The 15,208-nt window shown below is 29.0% G+C and overlaps 1 protein-coding gene across 1 annotated transcript; it reads right to left on the bottom strand.

Moving 5' to 3' along the window:
* Nucleotides 1-5,685: 5,685 nt before the first annotated feature.
* On the bottom strand, nt 5,686-14,968 carry LOC129317476 (alpha-galactosidase mel1-like). The gene is made up of 11 exons (XM_054961797.1): nt 14,916-14,968; nt 14,685-14,823; nt 14,022-14,258; nt 12,153-12,318; nt 10,946-11,007; nt 10,209-10,375; nt 9,337-9,434; nt 8,699-8,757; nt 8,451-8,585; nt 7,143-7,203; nt 5,686-5,906 (listed from the first exon to the last, which is right to left on the bottom strand). Exons 1-11 carry the CDS (start codon nt 14,966-14,968, stop codon nt 5,686-5,688), a joined length of 1,398 nt encoding a protein of 465 aa, XP_054817772.1.
* Between the last annotated feature and the right edge of the window lie 240 nt (nt 14,969-15,208).

Raw genomic sequence — 15,208 nt, 5'->3', positions numbered from 1 at the left:
ATTGCGTTTTCTTTCCATAGCCCTTATACACTTCTCTTCTTTATAGTCGGTTCTTTTCTCTAGCTCTTATCAACATCCTTACCTCGCTGTCGACTGAGGATCCTCGTTGCTGCTATTGCCTTGTCTACTGCTGTCCTCGTCATCTTCATTTGCCAGCCACAGTGGAGTTGAGATGCTGAGTTTTTCCCTGCCATCGTGGTTGTTCTGTGTTAAGTGAGGTGCGTAATACGTGACTTCTTTTCTTGCTATCGACCTGTTGTACTTGTTATCATCTTCTTCCTCTTCTCTGTCATGGTTCGTCTGTCACAATGGTGGGGGAAGTTTTCAGCTTTCTGTCGTTCTTCTCTGTCACGGGCTTTCGATGGTGAGTAGGAAAATAGACTTCGACTTCGTTTTCCTTCATCTTCACTTACTGAATATCCATGTGCGATGAAAGCTTAGTATTTTCTTCTTCTCTTCTGGTCTATGAAATCTGCTCCATCTCCTCCTCTGGGACAGTTGGGTTGAAGCCCTTTTCTCTTTCTTCGTGCTATCTGTGAGTTGTGTGTGTGTCAGCTGCTACTGTGCATTGGTTGAGGTAAGATGTTGATTCTTCTTCTTCCGTGAGTAAGGGTTTTAGTATGCTGTGTGATGTACCCTTCTTTTCTTCATTAGACGAAAGAGTGCTATGTTTCTCCATATTGTTGTCATGAGGTTGTAGAAACGTTTAGGTGTTGTTTGGATTGCATACTATATTAGTATATGCTGAGCTAAGATTGGCAAAGACACCGGAAGATGGAATTTGTTGGTTTTATCTAGATGCTTGCGTCATGATTTAATAACGGTGCATGTTCTCATAGTAATTATAAATATACTTGAAAGATTTATGAGTGAAAATAAAGTTTGTTATATTTTATAGTAGAGCCTAGAGAAATTATAAGTATTACTTAAGGAAGTATATGTTTTCTTCACACAAGTTGTAGTGTTGAATTGCTCATTAAAAAGTGTGTAGCACCATAAGTAAAATTATTAGATTATATAATAATTAAAATTTTTATTAAGTTTGGAATAAAGGTTATGTTGATGGTTGAAATAGAATGCTACTTGATAGAAGTTATTGATGAGTTCAATGAGAGTTTAAGGGGTTTTCGAAGAATTATCAAAGAAGCTTAAATATTAATTTAGATTGATTATTATAAAAAAAAAAATCATAGTGACATAGGGATTGTTAGGTTGTGTTAGATTGATATGAGACATCATTGGAGTAAGCAAGAAATTGAAGGAGTTTGACTATAAAATTTTGGAAACTCCGGTGGGTGGGAAGTGTTCCAACTCAAATTCTAGTAACATGTTTATAAAAGCCTTTTTCACTAAATTTTTTTTATTTCTGTATAAGTTGTAAAAATATTCTTGTTAATCTTATTTTTTTAATAATTGTTTTATTTATAAACACGTGTTAACATTACTAAAGATTTATTTTGTTGACAAGAAATGATTAAAATAGATATACAACAACTAGTATTATTTCTCACAGCAACTTAATTCTTTATTTCTATGTTGATATAAATATTTATTGCAATGATTTGTGTATGGAGAAAAAGATAATATATTCAAATAATAGAAATGATAGTTGGATATTATTTGCTATTTAAGGTTTTAAAACTATTTTCTTACTCCATACATGCTTGATTTTACTAAGGGGAACTGAGTTTAGAATACTGGATGCTAACGGCAATTTCATGAGCCCTTGACACCCCCTGGTACACCTAATTAGTAAGGTGCTTGTAGGAGGTGCTAATCTCATGTATCGGCCAACGCATGTGGAATAGAGGGATGGATATTCATGAGTATCGTACTCACTCTTGTTTTGTGGGGCTTTATGCTTGCACTTGTTTCATGGCTTTTAGACACGCTTGATTATTTCGTGGCTTTAAGCCACACTTGTTGATTATTTATCCTTATAAACTGTGTGTCCACACTTGATTAGTTATTTACCCATGTGGACTATGTGTCCGTGCTTATTATTCATTCTGATAAAGCTCTTCTAAATTTAAATTAAATTTTATCATTTTTAGATTGGTTCTCCAAAAGCATTTTATCGAATTACACTATTTTTGAAAATTTTTATATTTTATGAGCAGTACAAATCTTAATACATTTATGTAATTCTATTAGCATTGTTAAATTTCATGGTTATGTTATTGAGAAAATTTGTTATTTATTGTTAATTAAGTATATGTTTAATTATTTCGTGGAATTGTTTTCAAATTAAGTTTATTAGTCACTATCTTCATAAATTCTTTTTATTTATTTATAATTTTGATTGGAATGTTACTTATCAGAAATTTCTTTAGTCTCAGATACGGTACCTAACCTTGCATCTCATGTGGATCATTAAGGGATTCTGTTACTTTTTAGAACAAAGGAAGCACATGGTGATTATTATTTTTGATGGAATTTTATACTATATTTTGTAAGTTAACGCTCCATATATACCATTATTAGGTCCAAATCTTATGTTGTTATTATGCAAGTTGTTGAAATGGAGCTAGACTCCTTACTGTTCTAGTTGGCAGGTTCAATTGTTATTGTGAAAATTTCAGGCGGTTCAAATTATAAGGAAGATTTTATCAAAATTTTTATAAAATATTTAAAACTTTGCAAACTTTACTAATATGTATATATGTATGTATAACTTATATATATTGATATTTTACTTTAATTCCTGATTAATTAAAATTTATAAAATATGAATTTATATTATATTTTATATCAATCATATCCTAAATGTTGGGATGTGACAATTACACTTCCTAAAATACTCCTGCACCGTAGTGATGGAACGTGGGGAGTCCAACTACTAGGTAGTCTCCAGATGCATGACCCTAGGTGAGATTCTCCCAAAAAAGAATTTCAATGGGGGATGAATGTTGTCTTGCCGCATCTAATATGTGGCGAGACAAGAGTTGGCTGTGGCCCACTATTCAAATTCCCACCAATTATATATATATATATATATATATAAATATATATATATATATATAACTTTTTTTCTCTCTCATTATTTATATAATTTCTTTTAAGAACCCACTTGTTATATATTTATTTATCTTTTTCTTCCTCTTCCATCACACACACACACTTTCTAGACTCCCTAAAATTTAAAGGATTGAATTAAGTTTAGGTATTTTGTTCAAATAAAATATTTATAATATTAAAATATTTATGGTATGTTAAGTTACAAAAATATCTTCAATAATTTAATTTCACCTAAACTTATTTATTTATTCAAAAACTATTACTTAAAATAAACTCATCAAAATTTAACCCCACATCAATCCCAATTAATTTTTACTTTATTTTAATTTAAATGGTTGGGATGTTACGTAGGGCATATTGTATGGGACTTTTTTAATAAAAAAAATGCTCTGATATGTACACCGCCTAAAGTTTTAAGAGAATCTTTAATTAAAAACTCCTATATGGGTGCTCCTGTAGTCTTTTTATGTAGAGTTGTAGGAGTGTGTTAAGAAGACTTAATGGAGATGGACGATTAGACAAGAGCGTCTTCTCAAAGGATGTTCTTTGGTTTTATGAGAAGGTTTTAATTCATCGCTAGGTGAAGTTTTGGAAGTATGAGCAAACGAGTAGGGATTGTTGTCCTTAGTGGTGAGGTGAGAGCTACATGAGGTGATTCTTCATTGGGAGAGGAGTTTTGTTGCTCAGATTGTGGTGAAGGTGGATATTTTGTGGAAGGACCTCTTGGATGGAATCTAATATTATTATAATCTTGAGGAGGGATCTTAAAGTGGTCATCAAGAATAGTTTAGACTTTGAAACTCAGAATCTCTTATGCACTAATAACATTTACCACTAGGTTACCAAGGTTTTGAATAATTTGTTCAGTTTCAAAGCTCTTGGTAATAAGTCGGTCTAGTTTTGATTGGTAGGTTTCCATGGTTTGGTAGAGCAATTCAGGCAGGGACGAACTGACATCATGGAAGGGGCATTTGTTCCCACTAGATAAGGGAAAAAAAATTAGAAATTATACCCTGAAAAATGTTCAATTAGATCCCCTAAAATTTTCAATTGCCCCCACCCTAGAAAAATCATGCCTCTTCAAAATTTTCCACTCCTCTTCCTAAAATTTATCTGATTCATAAACTTATCTATATTTAATAAACTTAAATAAAAGGGAGAATGTCACTGAGAATCCCTAGAAGAAGAAGGAAAAAAAAAAAAGATCCTGAACAACTGAAAATTCATTTATATATAATTAAATGTTTATCGATTGACTTCTGCATTGATAAACTTTCAGTTGTTCAGGACTTTTACCACTTTTTTCCTCTTCTAAGGCCCTCACTGTCATTCTCCTTGAGTAAAATTAATTTTAGAATGGAGAAAACAAAATTGAAAAAATAACTTTCTCTAATTGTATAAATAAAAAAATTATCTCAAAAACTTCCTATACTATAAAAAACAATGTAGGCAAATTTAATTTATAAGTAATAAAATTTAAAAAAATATTATTTTCTAATATTTATAAAAATTTTTGTTTTATAAAGACATTATTATTTTTCTATTATTATAAATTTTATCTTTAACTTAATTTAATAAACATTAAAAATATTATATTTTAAAAATATTAATATTTATTTTAAATGTAAATTTTACCCTCACTATTTAATTTTTCTAGATCCGTCATCGAATTCAAAGGTATTGGGATGAGTTGGTTGGAAGGGAGGCATGCTTTGTGGTTCGAGGTTGAGGTTGAGAGGAGGAGTAGAGGAGGGTTGACATTGATTCTTTTTACCCTTGGAAGCCTTGGAACTTGCTTCCTTACAGCCTCTTTCTTCACTTCTGGGTCTCCTTTTATTGTATCTTTTGTAGGAATCCATGTATATCCTATCTCTGAATACCATATTCATGCGATGTAGGGATCTTTTCGTCAAAACATATTCTGGCTTCTACACCTTATATTCTCATTTTCTATGTATTTCACATTGTACCTCTCAAGAATGTTTTACAAATTTCTGCACAGGGAAGGCCATGATTCTTCTTGTTTGCACAGCTAATCATTTAATTTTCTTCAAGATAAAGTTGCATATATATGTTGATTGTTTGTTCTTTAATCAACAGGTAAAGTGACGACAATTCCAACTCATTCAAGACACGGATTACATCTCAAGACATCATGAAAATTTGAAAATAAGTAGTCGGCTGTACTTTTTAATTTAAATATTTTTTCTACATGTCAATTAAAATTTAAAAATTCCATAAATATTTTTCTAAAAAATTGTTTTTTATTGGTAGGCTGTACGTTTAAATTTTTATGTTGCATAAATCAATGTGCATATAATTTTTTTGTCAAAACTTTTTAATTTCACATGCTCTTTAGAAGATTTTGAAAAAAAAAAATTGCTCACTTCTTTCTGAGCATACAATCTCTCTCTCCCATTCAAATTTCCTCCATATTTTCCTAATCTTCCTTTATACAATATAATTTCAATAGAAACATTTTTGTCATGATAAATTACATTAAAACTATTTTCCGTTAACCATAAAAATTAGCATGAATGCTAGAATAAAAAATAGCATCAATAGTGTGTTCCTTCTAAATCGCACAGGGACATAATGTAGTTATTTTTATTGTAGTATAAAGAACAATAATACATTTATTTTTCATAATTAATTATATTGAAGAGGTTAGCTACATGATGTCATGACAAAGAGTGAGCAGTCATGTCCTGGAATTTCTGGTTCAATCTTGTTGTCAACAAGTTCGAAATCAGGATGATAATAATCATTGCCATCAGCACAAGTACTGAATGATCTCCCTGCGGGAAGGTGAGATCCTAAGAATGGAATATCGAATTTCACAGTCCTGGGATCATCATTTAGATTGAAAATTGCAACATAGAACACCCCTGCGAGTACAAGAAGAAATAGAGAGAAACTAATTAATAATTAGGGCTAGTTTGAAATTATACTTAATTACAGATCATGAAATAGAAATTCAAAGAGGAAAAAACAACCACAAGGTAAGCAAAAAACATTTAAGAGTGTGAAAGAAACAGATTGGGATATCAGGATATGGTGAATGACTTAAATCTACCTGCTTAATCAGTATCAAAGTTGTAATTATTTAATTGCATCAACTTCAAAATTATCAAAATGCATTTCTCTCAAAAAATTTTAAACAACCCTTACGATCAAAACTCATCACATATGTTATTTTCATCTAAAATTTTGTGCTTTAATACTTTTTAATTATCATGTGACAAAATCTCTTATAATCATTTGATTAAATCAGATAATTATTATTGTGACACATGAGTCGCTTATTGAGTCAGTAGATTTGTACCACTCACCTTTTGAATGAAACTAAGAATAAGATTTATAATCCGTGCTTACCTTTAAGCGTGAATTTAATTAAATTGGTTCAAATATTAAATTTCATTATAAACAAATTGACGAAGTCCAATAATTAGAAAGTTGGCCTAAAAAATCAAATTAATAATGGAGAATATTTTAGTTAAAAAAATAAAATTTAACTGAACATTATATTTTGAGCATATATTGCAAATAAATATATATTTCTTCCATTTAAAAATATAAAGTATTTTTAAGCAAATCTCACCTCTCAATAAAGTAGTTACCTACTTTTCAACTAACCTTATTTTTTCATATTTATCCCTATTAAACACCATACAATAAATATAAAGTTATTATTAATAGGGACACTTTTAAAAAAAGACAATGATTACACCTCGAAAGATTAAAATTGTCTTATATTTTTGAACATTCAACTCCTCAAAAAATAATTTACATTTTTAAACAGAGGGAGTATAATTTATTTCAACAATACTTAACGTTTTTTTACTTGTTAAAAAATTTGGTGAAGATAGTTAATTCAAACCTAATTCTAAAATCATACTTTTTATAAACATAAGTGGCTATTTCAGATGATTTGAGCATGCTGGGGTGTGCAAAATAGTTTATACACTATTTGATTGTTAAAAAAAATTTAAAAAAATCAGTGTTTTAAATACATTTCTCTTTTTTTTAAAAAAAAAAATATTTTTTCGTGTGCCGAACATGTATTTAGAGTTCAAACTTTTCGATGAACTTGAAAAAATAATGAAGGAAAAAAAGAGACATACCGTTACCATAAGATGCAAGCCAAGTAGGAAGCGTTGGATCATTCGGTTCCGGTAGAATAAGCTGTCATCAAAATCCAAAGTGAAAAGATGTCAATGAAATTGTACTTAAGACTAACTTATTCAATAATTCTTGAGTCTATTATTATTTTTTTTTTCGTTTTATTGTGAAAATGCTTTACTACCTACATATATATATATATATATATATATAGCTGATGATAATCTTGAGTTTGAATCTCAGTCAACAAAAAATTATTTAGAAAACAATGGCGTGATATTGCAGCTGTAAGTAAGTTCTATTTTGTAATCCTCACATTAATAGAAGTCCCACGTCAAGTAAGTGAAATCAAGTTTATAAATTTAAAGAGTTCTCTCACCAAATAAGTTAATTAGTCTTTTTGAGATGAGCTTTTTTTTTTTTAAAAGATTTGTGCTTGTAACATACAAATATTCTTTCTAATCCATATTATAAGACACTTTTTAGAATAATTTTTTTGTCATTATTATAAGGTGGATGAAGATTATTTATTATCATTTTTCAATTTTACTCTTGCTATAAGTTTATTTTTTTGGGTTTATTATATACTGTGTATCTCTCTCTTCCTATTTTAAGTAGAAATAAAGTTGGAAAAAAAAATCTTGTAAAGCCATTTAATGAGTTAACTATCATTTTTTGACTTCAATCTAGTAAAGTAATTGAAAATGTCTTATAATAGGTATCAAAGGGAGTAAGTTATTTGGAGAGTTTAATTAAATGCCCTCAAAACAAAGATATTCACAAAGAGAGCCCAATGAAACATGAAATAATGCGCTGGCACAAATGCCTTGATTGCAATTATAATTTTTGGTTAAATGACACAAATGACCCTTAATATTTTTTGATAAAAAAATTGCCACCATCACCAGCCGCTAGAGCCCACCACATCAGTCACCTTAGCCCCTTAGTGTATTTGACCAAGATTGACTATTTGTAGTCGATGTTGGAGCTTTGGTGATTGACGGTGGTAGCCTCCTCACTAGTGTGGTGACTCCAACGACCAGCGACAACAACCCATTTTTTGTTAAAAAAAACAAAGATTAAGAGGCATTTTGCGTCAGTTCACTAAAAAATTTTAATGGCTATCAAGGCCCATGGCCCTGCACGCAATAATTTCATTTTCTATTGAACCTTCTTTGTGAATATCTTAGTTTTGAAGACATTTGATGAGATTTTCCCTGAGTTATTTATGTATATAATAAATCAAAAGTATATTATTAATTATCTTAATTAACTAAAACACACTAATGTTGTGTGTGTTTTTCACTTACCGCTGTGTTGTCTGAACTATTTTGGTTTATCTGTAGGAGGAGTCCATCTGCGAGAAGATCTTGTAATTCTGGATTAACATTCCTCAAGTCCCCACCAAACATAATAGGAGATTTTGCCATTGCAAACAAAGTCATCTGTGAAAGTAGAATATGTTAATTAATTACAATTTAATTTGAGCAATTAATCCGATTAATGAAAATACATAGAACAACAAATTAATTAATTCGTGATGCGTTGAACACAAGACCTGAGTTCTTTGTTCTATAGGCGAAAGATTACAATTCCTGTGTGGACCTTGCTTCACATCTAAAAAGTGAAGTTGAAAGTAAGAATTAATATATAATATAGTTAATTTTAAGCAAGTCCAATATTCTAGTTTAATTTACATATGTAATTGCAAAATTTTTATAATTTTCTATATTCTTTTTGACATATTTATAAGTCACTTCTAATATATTATATTAGAATAAAAGAAATTTTAAAACTCATTAACTCTATCTAAAAATATAATCAATTCTCAGCTTTGCACCCTTAGTAAATATACACACTTAGCTTTAACAACGTTTACTTTCTCAAAAATTTCTTGGAGTGTAAAAGAAGAAATTTTATAATAAAAATTCAATAATATAACTTATAAATAAGATAAAAATAATAATTTTTTTCTCTGCATTGAAAATAAGACTATAAGTATATGTTCCATAATACTCATTTAGGAATATGTAAAGAAAAAAGCATACACCAGATGGGTGCGCTAAACAAATAATGAAATGATTAAGAAACGTCCAATGTTAATTATCTGTCAAAGAAAATATTTTCTGGTGACCCATAACATGTGTTAAAATCAGTTCTAATTAAGAAAATTTCAATGTTATTATTGTGATGAACCTTGTTCTGTTAGCCATCCAAAAGGCAATATGTCCAAATCAGGCCATGAATTCCCCTTCAACCCAGCAGCTCCAATCAAACCAGCAGCAGCAAAATCCCTAAAAGAAAAGTAATTAATAGTTAACCAACAAATTGATGTCACATGCAGTTAATATTGGGAGAATTTTATTGAAGGCCCTTGGATGTGACATAATTTTAATTGAGGCCTAAAAAGTTCTGAAATTTCACCCTAAGCCTAAAGGATTGAAATGAAATAAATTTCCTTAGTTGAATGATCAAAATGCTCTTTAATTATAATTAAAATTACTGAAATAACAAGTCAAATTAAATTATAATTTTTACAAGTAATACTATAATGGCAAGTCAAGTTGTGATTTTTACAAATAACATTAGATTTTTACAAGTAATATGATTAAAATAACAAGTTAAGTTATAGTTTTTACAAATAACATTAATAAAATAACAAATCAAATTACAGTTTTTACAAGTAATATTGTTATAATAAAAAGTCAAGTTATGATTTTTTTACAAGTAATAATATTAGAATAATAAGTTAAGTTATGATTTTTATAAGTAATATTATAAAAATAACAAGTTACGTTTATTTTAGTAATGTTGCTTGTAAAACCTATAATTTAATTTTTTATTATAGTAATGTTACTTATTTTAATTTTGTTAATTATAATTGAAGAGCATTTTGATCATTTAATTAATAAAATTTATTTCATTTTAGTTTCATTAGCCTATAGTGAAATTTCAGAATTTTTTGGACTTAATTGAAATTATGTCACATCCAATGACCTTTAATGAAATTCTCCCATTAATACTTTATGAAATAATAAATTGAATAATTTAATATATTAATTGATTACCTGGCTATAGCAAAACGTTCAACAACAATGGACCATTGATCCCAATTGTTGGGAGTGACACGATACATGTTAACAAGTCCACTGACCTGCCTTGCCATTACTTCTGTTGCTCCGACTCCAGGAGACACTGATAGCAAAACTTGCCTCTGATCATTCTCTTCCAAAATCTTATATAAAGCCATAACATCATCTTTAGTTTCTCATCATTTTAAAAAAAAAAAAAAAGAACTATGGCCGGGTCGGATCTGTACTTGGATCGGGTCTATGTGTTGCACAGATAGATCATGTCTACGGTGAGGCACACAGTTCATCATGAATAGTTTGATGAAAAGTGTCAGTGACTTTTTATATAAATTTGTTATACGATTTTTTTTAACTTAAAAGTTTTCTGTTATTTTATTATAATTTTTTTATTTTATTTATAAATCACTTTTAATATATTTTTATTAAAAAATATTATTAAAATTTATTAATTTTATCTAAAAATATTTAATAAATTTTAAATTTTTTATTAATTAATTAAATATATATGTCTATAGACATTTAATGAAAATAAAAAAAACTTGTGATAAAAAAATAATGACATAATTTATAAACAAGATAAAAAATATTTTCTCCCCCTATTTTATAAATATAAATATAAGAGAAAGGAGTATATGTGTTGTTGTAATGATAATACGTTAACATTCTTTCCATTGTCATTAATTCATGAATGAGTGTGTAAAATTCCAACGTACCTCTGACACTGTAGATATTGTGTCTAAATTGATATTTTCACCAAATACGCAATCAAGTTTCACTGCGAAAAGACAATAATTTATTTAAGTCAATTAAAGCGACCATGACAATTTGTACATAGACCATGGCACAGTATATGACATGCCAATTAACGTAGTGAGACTCAAGTAACGACTGATCGAAAAGGATGAAATAGTGGAGCCCACAGGTCATTGGGACTCAAGGAATGTTATGCAAATTAATGACGCGGCTATCTTTGAAGAGTAACAAAATGAGAAAATACAAGCGCAACCTATTTTAAAAATATTTTCCTGTTTTTTGAAATAAAAAATAAATAAAATTTGTTTGATAACCAGTCTTTAAAAAGTGTTTTGGAAAATCAACAAATAAAATATTATTCTAAAAAATAAAAAAACAGAAACATTTTTTAAATGTTTTGAGATTGTTGTTATGGAGAACAAGGAAAGATAAAAAAATATTTATTATTATTATTATTTTTTTAAATATGTTCTACAAAATATCAATTCTTAAAATAATAAAACAAAAATAATTTCAAATATGCTCTATATTTCTGTCGTCATCTTTTCATTTTCTGTGCAATTAGTCAAAAATCTCTGGGTTGCTTTCATTGGGTTTTCTTTATTTTAAAATTAGAACACATGATTCAGCAAAGCTTTATCCTATTAGATAGAATTGATTATGTAGATTACATGACACTTAAGGCTGTATAACCAAAAAAAACCTTTGGAGTGTATATATTGTTAATCAAAATATTTCGTTCAGCAACTTTCCTATTCCACTTTGCTGACCAATGCCTCTCACAATTTTCTTTATACATGTTCAAACCATCTCAAATAAATTATATACTATCTTCTCCTTAATATATGTGCCACACCCACTTATTCTTGTATAAAGATTTCTTTTTTTTTATACCCACATATTTATCTTAACATCCTCATCTCTATTATTTTGACCAACATGATGCCTTTCTTGCCCCTTTATAAAGTCCAACATTCACTATACATCATTTATAACATGGCTAGTCTTATATAGCAGTTCATAAAACTTTTAAGCTTATCAGGTATTTCAATCATAAATAATTCCTCTAGTCTTTCTCCATTTCAACCACTAAGCTTGTGCCCATTTCAATTTTTTGACAAAATATGATAGTAATCATACATAAAGTCGAAGAGAGTAATTAAGTACCGAAATCAACGCCCCATGAAACGTACAAGTCGATGAGAGATTTGAAGAAGACTTGCCCAGCTTCAACGGATGTATTGACCTTTAAGAAAGTAGGAGCATATGCACAAGGCTCACTTTGTATGCGATCTGCGTGCCACTCTTCACCACCTATATTATAAGCTTTCCCCTAATCATGCAATTGTATTATATTATCATTAGTTTGCAAGACTAAACTAAAATGGGTCAAACACCAAGAATATTTATTATAATGTCAATACATATAGTTAATAATAAATTAAAAAGGGAAATTAAATACAACTTTTGGTCCTTATACATACTTTTATAATATGTTTTGGTATTAATTTTTATACCTTTTTCATCGTTTCAAGTTCTTTAAATTTCATATGTCTACAATATTAGTCCATATACTTTTAAATATGACTATAAGGACTTAACAGGTAGCTAACATGTGCATAAAATCTATTACTTCTGTACTAACTTATTAAAATTATGATGAATTATATAAAAAATGAGTGGAAAAACAAAAATTAAAAAAAATTAATCTTTCAGTCCTTCAACTTTTAACTCACTTGTAACTCAGTCGTTTAACTATGTCTCACTGCGACTCAGTCTTTCAACTATAATTTGCTGCAACTCAATCCCTCAACTTTTGATTTACCTATAACTCGGTCCTTATTTTTTAATTTTTTTTAAAAATTCTTATCAAATAAGAGGGATAAAAAATGCTCATATATTATTTTAAAATATCCTCTTCTTGCTAATTGATGTGAGATATAAGCTAACATAAAAAAAAATTTATAGAAATTAAGGGACTAATTTGAAAGTGATTCAAAAGTTGAGGGACTGAGTCATGTGCGAGTTATAGTTAAGGGACTAAGTCACAGCGAGTCATAGTTGAGAGATTGAGTTACAAGTGACTTAAAAGTTGGAGGATTAAAAGATTAATTTTTTCTAAAAAAAAGCAAATTAAAATAAGAATAGGGTAGATATGCAAAAAGTATAGTAGCTAGCAATTTGTTCATACAGTATCGAACTCATCATACTTTTACTAAATCAGCAACAAAATTAAATAGAGTCATGTACACATTAGTATATTTAACTCTATTAGTAATGATAAACACTAATGTTACATATATATAAAACTTAAGCAACTTGGAGCAATATATATAGTGACCAACAATTAGTAATGATAAGGACTAACACTAGGACACATTAAAAATATAGTGACCAAGAATTATATTTTACCTAACATAAAAGCAAAAGACAAAAGTGCATATTTGATCCTTTAACTTTCCATGATATTTTATGTTGATCTCTTAATTTTATAAAGTGTTAATCCTCTAATTCTAACAATGTTAATTTTATCAACAAACAAAATGAGTCAATGACAAACATTGAATGTCTAAATTGATAAAATATTCTTAAATATCAACATATTAAGTTTAATCTTTTCAAATAGAAATGGCTAATATAAAAAATTATTATTTGAGACTAACAATGTTAAAGCTAGTTAAAGAAATGAAATGATATTTTATAAAATTAAATGAACAAACTGAATTTTATATAAAATTATGGAACTAAAAGTGCCTTTTTTCTCAAAGCAAAGTCAAACTTCAATTTGGTTTGCTACAAGAAACAATACTTCAAAAGCTTCATGCGTAAATATAATCGGGCATATCTACTCTGACTTTGTTACATTCATAGCTTATTAAAAGATCTTTTCAATTGCAAATGTTAAAACTAATTTCCACTTTCCCTATTCTTTTTCACTTTTGAACTACTGTACTTTAATGTTCTTTTCTTTTTCAATATATACTGATCCATTTTATCAAAGAAAACTTATAATTAGAAGGTGATATATATATGTACCGTAGAGGAATCAAGGATACGAGTTTTTCGAGCAACCGCACGTTGGCTTATCCCTCCATGAATATGAATCCCAAACTTGAGACCTAATCTATGAACTTGATCAGCCACAGCTTTGAAGCCTACACCATTCACAGAAGAAGGCCACCTTTTAGGGTCAGGCCAAGGTCTCCCCCATTCATCAATTGTATCACTTCCGTCATCAAGACTTCTAAACCAAAAAGCATCCACCACAGCATACTACAAATAAAAAGAGAAAATATTAGCATTATTTTATAAAGTATATTAGTCAAAAATTGTATTTCTTGACCAAGGGACGCTTAGTTTAACTAGTTTTAGCTTATCCTCGATCTTAAATTCAAATCTTGCTGGATATACAGTCACATAAAATAAATATCAAAGGTGCTTCAAGGTACGTGAAGCCACCAATGTTTGGGTGGGAGGTGGTGATTGTTAGGTAAAAAAATTGAATATCTTTACCTAAGGTCTTGAATTCGAGTCTTAGGATATACAGTCGTGTGTGTTAAATAAATATGTCAAAGGTGTCGTCAAGGTAGGAGGCTCAGATTAGTTTAGGTAAGAGGTGGTGATATCCCATGTTTCTAGAATATTGAATGATGGAATTAAAAAAATTGGATTAAAAAAATTAAGGATAATTTATTATACCTCATATCCAACTGAAAGAAGACGCTTGGCAAGTTCAACAGCATTGTCTAAGAATTCTTGTTCAGAAATTATCCAGCTGAATGAAGCATAGGAATTCCAGCCTCTTGGTGGAACATCAGCATTATTTTGTGATGAGACACTGAAAATAATTTTGCAAGTGATTAAATAATTTTCTTATCTCTCTCATAAACAGATCATATTATACATATAATAAAATATTATTATTATGACCTCTGAAACTGGAGGAGGACGAGGAAGCAAAGAGAGACACAAAGATACTTCATAGTTGCTGCTGAAGATATTTTCCACAGGTGGTAGGTATGTTTTTAGGAATTGAGAGACCTTTTTATACTTATTAGCATATTTATTTATGGAATACAATCTCTCATAATTTGAGATTACATTGAGAAGAAAAAAAGATAAATGTGTATTAATCATATTGTCAAATTCGTGAGTTATAATGTTATACGGTTAATTTGTATATGAAGGTAGATTCAATGTAAATTCATAACGTAAACTTGTAA

This window comes from Prosopis cineraria, unplaced genomic scaffold (assembly GCF_029017545.1).
Source record: "Prosopis cineraria cultivar Desert tree isolate PC_DT_omini unplaced genomic scaffold, ASM2901754v1 PC8, whole genome shotgun sequence".
Taxonomy (NCBI): domain Eukaryota; kingdom Viridiplantae; phylum Streptophyta; class Magnoliopsida; order Fabales; family Fabaceae; genus Prosopis; species Prosopis cineraria.
Note: the sequence above shows the minus strand (reverse complement) of the source record. Positions and strands in the feature narration are given on the sequence as shown.

Coding starts and splice junctions, on each gene's coding strand:
- LOC129317476 (XM_054961797.1), bottom strand. CDS start 14,968: ATGAAGTATCTTTGTGTCTCTCTTTGCTTCCTCGTCCTCCTCCAGTTT. Junction 8,758..9,336: donor TGGATGGCTAACAGAACAAG/GTTCATCACAAT, acceptor TTCACTTTTTAG/ATGTGAAGCAAGGTCCACAC. Junction 8,586..8,698: donor CTATAGAACAAAGAACTCAG/GTCTTGTGTTCA, acceptor CTACTTTCACAG/ATGACTTTGTTTGCAATGGC.